A 6,867-nucleotide genomic window follows, 5' to 3' on the forward strand; every position below is an offset into this window, starting at 1 on the left:
GCAGGAGAATCTCTTGAACACAGCAGGCAAAGGTTGCAGTGAGCCAAGATCGCGCCACTGCACTCCAGCCTAGGCAACAGAGCAAGACTCCATTTCTCAAAAAAAAAGGAAAAGAAAAAAGAGAAAACAGCTGCTGCTCAGTACCTATGTCCACCAAAAGCTATACACAAGAACATTCTTAGCAGCTTTATTTATAAATAGCTAATCACTGGAAAAACAGAAATGTCCATTAGCTGGTGAATGGATAAATAAACTACGGTAAGCTTTACGGTAGAACATGGCTCAGCGGCAAAAATTACCTACCTACATGCATGATCCTCACCGAGAGGGAGGGGCAGGTCGCCAGACACCAATGCACACTGTGGTTACATGGGTCAGAACAGGTGCACCTGGGAATGCAGGCGGGGGGGACTGTTGGCACAGGAGATTCTTGGAGTATTGGCCGTATTCTATATCTTGGTCTGGATGGTAATTAACATGGATTTATACATACACACACATACATGTAAAAATGCATTGAGTTGGCTAGATGTGGTGGCTCATGCCTGTAATCCCAGCACTTGGGGAGGCCAAGGTGGGTCAATCACCTGAGGTCAGGAGTTCAAGACTGGCCTGGTCAACATGGTGAAACCCTGTCTACACTGAAAATACAAAAATTAGCCAGGCGTGGTGGTGCATGCCTGTAATCCCAGCTACTAAGAAGGCTGAGGCAGGAGAATCACTTGAACCCAGGAGGCAGAGGTTGCAGTGAGCCAAGATCACTCCATTGCACTCCAGCCCTGGTGACAAAGCAAGGCTCTGTCTCAAAAAAAAAAAAGAGAGAAATTGCATCTAACTTTTCAGATCTCCTGAGACTTAAAGTAAAAAAAGAGAAAAAAATGCATTGAGTAGTAACCTAAAGATCTGTACACTTTCCAATATGTATATTATACACCAAGAAAAAATAAAAAGTAAAATACTGACGCCTGGGCCCCATCCCAAGGTATCTGACGACATCAGTCAGGGGTGTGGCCTGGGTGAATGAAGTTTTAAAAGCCTTCCAGAGAATTCTGTGGGCTGCAGGGGTAAGCCCTCCTCTCCCTGCTCCACATCCTGGGCTCTGGCTCCCTGGCTCTGGCCCTGGCTCCCGCAGGAGGACCTCATTGCAAAGGGACAGCCTAGAGCCGTGGGAAGCCTGCAGGCTCCCCAGTCAGAGCCTCGTTCCATCACTGCTAACTCCATGATCTCAGGCAAGAAACCTCCATGTCTCTAAACCTCAGTGGGATTTTGTTTGTTTTGTTTTGCTTTGTTTTTTGTCTTCAACGCCTGGCAGGAAGTTATTCCTATATCTCATGGGACATATTAACATCTCATGTACAATATGTGGTGGCAGTGGAAAGGGTGGGGTTGGTCCTTATCAAAGTAATCTTTTGGTGGGGCATGGTGGTTCACGCCTGTAATTCCAGCAATTTGGGAGGCTTAAGCGGGCAGATCACTTGAGGTCAGGAGTTCGAGACCAGCCTGGCCAACATGGTGAAACCCCATCTAGCCGGGCATGGTGGCAGGCATGCCTGTAATCCCAGCTACTCAGGAGGCTGAAGCAGGAGAATGGCTTAAACCCAGGAGGCAGAAGTTACAGTGAGCCAAGATCGCACCACTGCATTCTAGCCTGGGGAATAAGGGTTAAACTCCATCTGAAAATAAATAAATAAAATAAAAGTGATCACTTTAAAACATACATGGAATCCTGTCACTACTGCTTGAAACACTTCCACAGCTTTTCGTTGCACTTTGAATAAAATCCTGATGCCACAGGGCATGGTGGCTCACGCCTGTAACCCAGTACTTTGAGCGGCCAAGGCAGTTGGATTGCCTGAGCTCAGGAGTTCGAGACCAGCCTGGGCAACATGGTGAAACCCCATCTCTACTAATATACAAAAAGTAGCTGGGCATGGCAGCGTGCGCCTGTAATCTCAGCGACTTGGGAGGCTGACACAGGAGAATCGCTTGAACTTGGGAGGCAGAGGTTGCAGTGAGCCGAGATCGCGCCACTGCACTCCAGCCTGGGTGACAGAGCGAGACTCCATCCACCAAAAAAAAAACAACCCTGATGCCTTCCTGAAGTCCACGTGTGGTCCAGCTTCACCTTGGTCACCATGCCCTAACCAGGCTGGCTGCCTTTCAGCTCAAGCTCCTTCCTGCATCAGGGCCTTTCAGAGGCCCTGTTCCCCCTTCCCAGTTCATCCCAGTTATCTGTAAGTTTCAAACATCACCTCCTCACTCCCCATTACTCTCTGTCACCATGGGCTGATCATTTTCTCCACAGCTCTCAGCACATGACAGAGGTATTCGTTGCACATGACAGAGGTATTTGTTGCTTGTCGTGGGGTCCCTGCGTCCTCATGTCCCCATTCAGCCCCACCATCTGGCCCAGGGCTAGGGACCCAGTGCCTAACTGCGGAATGGAATTCGGCAAACTCCATGAGGCACTGGCATCTCTGAAGGTTTTGGTAATGGCAGAGATATTATTATTCTCTTCCTTCCTTACTCATAGTCTCTTGCTTCCTCCACTTGCCACGCGGTTACTGTTAATTTTGAAACATTTATTAACTAACGTGTGAGACATCATGCTAAATGCTGGAAAGGACACCGAGAGAGGAGAAGGCATGGTCCCTGACCTCAGGGAGGTGCCATCCAGGATGGAGACACCAAGGCAATGCTATCATTCCAGCGTGGCTGGGCAGTGCTGTGGAGTTCCTCCTTGTCCCCTCCTCACTCCTTATCCTCTCTAGGTGACCTCAGAACCTCACAGGGTCTTAGATGAGCACCCTTCCCTCATCTGACCCCGCTCTCTTCCACAGGGCACATTCAGAACCCTTCATCCAAAATTAAACTGTGCATTTGCACCAATGTGTCTCAAAGGAACCTGAAATGCAACAAAATCTAAAACTGAATTCATCTCTCATAAACAATTTAGTGGTCTTTCAGATAAACAGAAGCATAGCTCACTGGGGAAATGGTGTTGAGATACTGGCTAACCCTTTGGAGGGAAAATGTTTTATATCAGAGAACATTCCAGGAGGATAAAAGATGTAAACATAAACAATGAAGTCGACTGAGCACGGTGGCTAACGCCTGTAATTCCAGCACTTTGGGAGGCTGAGGTAGGCGGATCGATTGAGCTCAAGGGTTCAAGACCAGCCTGGTTAACATGGCGAAACCTTGTCTCTACTAAAAAAAAAAGTGGTGGAGCACGCCTGTAATCCCAGCTACTTGGGATGCTGAGGCACAATAATTGCTTGAGCTGAGATCATGCCATTGCACTCCTGCCTGGGTGACAGAGCAAGACACTGTCTCAAAAAAAAAAAAAAAAAAAAAGGACTATTTTTCTAAGTGAGCTGGGGAGTCATTAGAGGGATTTAAGCAGGGAAGTGACATGGTCTGATGTTGCAGCAGGATCACCATGGCTCTAGGAAGGGAAGATAACTGGGAGACCATATTTCAGTTGACTGCATTCCAGCGTTGCTGCTGGGAAGTGGACAGTCACACCTGTCTTTTCTTGCCGGCTGCTTTTACAATCTTCCCTAAAGTCATCCCTCTGACCAGGTGCAATGGCTCATGCTTGTAACCCCAGCATTTTGGGAGGCTGAGGTGGGAGGATCACCTAAAGTCAGGAGTTGGAGACCAGCCTGGCTAACATGGTGAAACTCCGTCTCTACTAAAAATACAAAAAATTAGCCAGGCCTGAGTCACTGTTTCCGGTCCACTTTTCTTTTCTTTCTTTTTCTTTGCTTTTCTTTTTTTAATAGAGCCAGAGTCTCGTTCTGTCACCCAGGCTGGACTGCAGGGGCAGAACACAGCTCACTGCAGCCTCCACTTCCAGGGCTCAAGCAATCCTCCTGCCTTAGCCTACTGAATAGGTGGGAATACAAATGTGCACCACCAAAGTCAATTAAAAACAAAACAAAACAAAACAAAACAATTGGCCAGAGCAGTGGCTCACACCTGTAATCCCAGCACTTTGGGAGGCCGAGGCAGGTGGATCACGAGGTCAGGAGATCAAGACCATCCTGGCAGGTGGATCGCGAGGTCAGGAGATCAAGACCATCCTGGCTAACACGGTGAAACCCCATCTCTACTAAAACTACAAAAAATTAGCCAGGCGTGGTGGCATGCCCCTGTAATCCCAGCTATTCGGGAGGCTGAGGCAGGAGAATCGCTTAAACCGGGAGGCAAAGGTTGCAGTGAGCCGTGATCCCACCACTGCACTCCAGCCTGGATGACAGGCCAAGACTCCCTCTCAAAAAAAAAAAATTGTAGAGATGAAGTCTCACTGTCGCCAGGCTGGTCTGGACCTCCTGAGCTCAAGCATTCCTCCTTCGTCAGCCTGCCAAAATGCTGTGCCAACATTCTATTTTTTTATTAAAAAAAAAAAAAAAATCTAGGCCGGGAGCAGCGGCTTACGTCTGTAAACCCAGAACTTTGGGAGGCCAAGGCAGTCAGATCACCTGAGGTCGGGTGTTCGAGACCAGCCTGACCAATATGGAGAAAACCCGTCTCTAAAAATACAAAACATTAGCCGGGCGTGGTGGCACATGCCTGTAATCCCAGCAATATGGGAGGCTGAGACAGGAGAATCGCTTGAACTCGGGAGGTCGAGGTTGCGGTGAGCCCAGATCGCACCATTGCACTCCAGCCTGGGCAACAAGAGCGAAACTCCGTCTCAAAAAAAAAAAAATCTATTTTTGTGAGTGCCTATGAGTTCGGCAAAATGTATACGAAAATGTTAATAGCCATTTTCTTTGGTTGATGGGATTATGTTTCTAGTCTTTTACTGTTAACTGACTTGTATGTTCTGTCTCTTTTCTTGCTCAAAGAGCATATGTCACTTGAATAATAAACTTCATTTTGGGCGGTAAAAAAAGAAGTGTTCCTAAAGGGAAGGCCCAAAATAAGTGACCTTGTACTGATAAAGCACGCAAGCTCAGAAGTTCCGGGTGGCGGTTTCCTCGTGCGTGCGTACGTCCCTCAGGCAGTCAGGCTCTGCGGTCAGAGCAGCCAGTCTCTCAGGCACCGCCGAGGCCGCCCCAGGCTCCTCGCGGGTCCTGGCGGGGGGCGGGCCTAAGCCAGCCCGGAAGAGACACAGCGCCGCGCATGCTCTTTCTTTTCCAGCTCCGGCCCCGGACCCTGCAGCCGACGCGGTGAGTTTCTGTGGAGTTCGAGTTCCATCGGCCCCCATCTGGGCCATCCTGCCGCCTTAGCGGCTGCTTCTCCCCACGGTGCGGGCAGGGAGCCTCTCTCCCACTCCCCACACACCCATTTCTGAGTAGCGACAGGGGCTGGAGGCCTATTTTATGGGGTAGGGGGGCCACTGGTAGGCGGAGATTGTCCGAGGGAGGAGGGAAGGATGAAGCCAGTGTGTGGTAGAGACGAGCCAGACGAGACTAGAGAGTTAGTGTCCCGCCGACACGCTTTTTCCTTGGGGACAGGGCTCCCCCGACTGCCTCCATGCTTGGCCCTGGAGCTCTAGTTTTGGGGAGTAGTGGTTTGTAGGAAACGAGGGTGCGAAGGCCTTAGCCCTTCGGTTTGGGGTCTGCCGCCTTCAAGAAGCGGGGACTTGACTCCTCCGGGCCTTGCCTGCACATCTAATGGTAAGCTGCGCGCTTCCGTGATAAGTACAGTCGCTGATGGCCTCCGACTGCTCCGGGTAATGCGGGGTCTGCGCCTCTTGCCCTCCCTCCCATTGATCTCTGTGATTGTGAGAACTTAGGAAGTCTGGCGCGAATGTACACCCCTCTCCTGCTTTTGTTTTAACGTATTGGCAAGTTTTCCATGTGAACTGTTTTTGGGGGTGTGGAGGGACGGAGCTGGTCTCTGCCGAATCTGATTGGCAGCGTGTAGTCCTTAAACCGGCATGCCGTCTATGGTTTTGTGTGGTCACTTGATTACCGGGCCCCGGCCACAATGCTCAGAAGTGCTCTTGACAGTCGCCTCCTTCTTGCAGATGTTGATGCCTAAGAAGAACCGGATTGCCATTTATGAGCTCCTTTTTAAGGAGGGAGTCATGGTGGCCAAGAAGGATGTCCACATGCCTAAGCACCCGGAGCTAGCAGACAAGAACGTGCCCAACCTTCATGTCATGAAGGCCATGCAGGTAGGAGGGTGAGGAGGAAGGCTGTGGGATGACATGGGCTGGGATGGGGGGATCTTCCTTTAACATTAAGGCAAGTTCCAACGGGGAGGTCATGACTACCAGAGCTGCTTGCTAACTTGAAGGGCAGGGACTGAAGATTTGGATAGGATGATCCAAGCTTCTAGTTAGGCCTTAACAGCAGCTTTCTGCCTTGCAGTCTCTCAAGTCCCGAGGCTACGTGAAGGAACAGTTTGCCTGGAGACATTTCTACTGGTACCTTACCAATGAGGGTATCCAGTATCTCCGTGATTACCTCCATCTGCCCCCAGAGATCGTGCCTGCCACCCTACGCCGCAGCCGTCCAGAGACAGGCAGGCCTCGGCCTAAAGGTCAGGAAGGTGAGAGACCTGCAAGACTCACCAGAGGGGAAGCTGACAGAGATACCTACAGACGGAGTGCTGTGCCACCTGGTGCCGACAAGAAGCCGAGGCGGGGGCTGGGTCAGCAACTGAATTCCAGTTTAGGGGCGGATTTGGTCGTGGACGTGGTCAGCCACCTCAGTAAAATTGGAGAGGATTATTTTGCAGTGAATAAACTTACAGCTAAAAATAAAAAAAAAATAAATAAATAAAATAAAAGCATCATTTATGTTAGAGAAAGCAGCTGCAGCAAAGCTTCTTGTTATCAAATGCCTGTGCTCCTTTTCTTACTTAGATATATGATCCATGACATTGGCCATGGCTTCTCACCATGTG

At 49.8% G+C, this 6,867-nt stretch overlaps 1 protein-coding gene across 1 annotated transcript; it reads left to right on the top strand.

Annotated features, from left to right (window-relative positions):
* The first annotated feature begins 5,983 nt into the window (after positions 1 to 5,983).
* On the top strand, positions 5,984 to 6,721 carry RPS10 (ribosomal protein S10). The gene is given in 3 exon segments (XM_017522290.2): positions 5,984 to 6,133; positions 6,330 to 6,594; positions 6,597 to 6,721. Coding segments are annotated over 3 exon segments (495 nt in total). The 3' UTR covers positions 6,677 to 6,721.
* Positions 6,722 to 6,867: the final 146 nt, after the last annotated feature.

This window comes from Cebus imitator, unplaced genomic scaffold (assembly GCF_001604975.1).
Source record: "Cebus imitator isolate Cc_AM_T3 unplaced genomic scaffold, Cebus_imitator-1.0 Scaffold24, whole genome shotgun sequence".
Lineage (NCBI taxonomy): Eukaryota > Metazoa > Chordata > Mammalia > Primates > Cebidae > Cebus > Cebus imitator.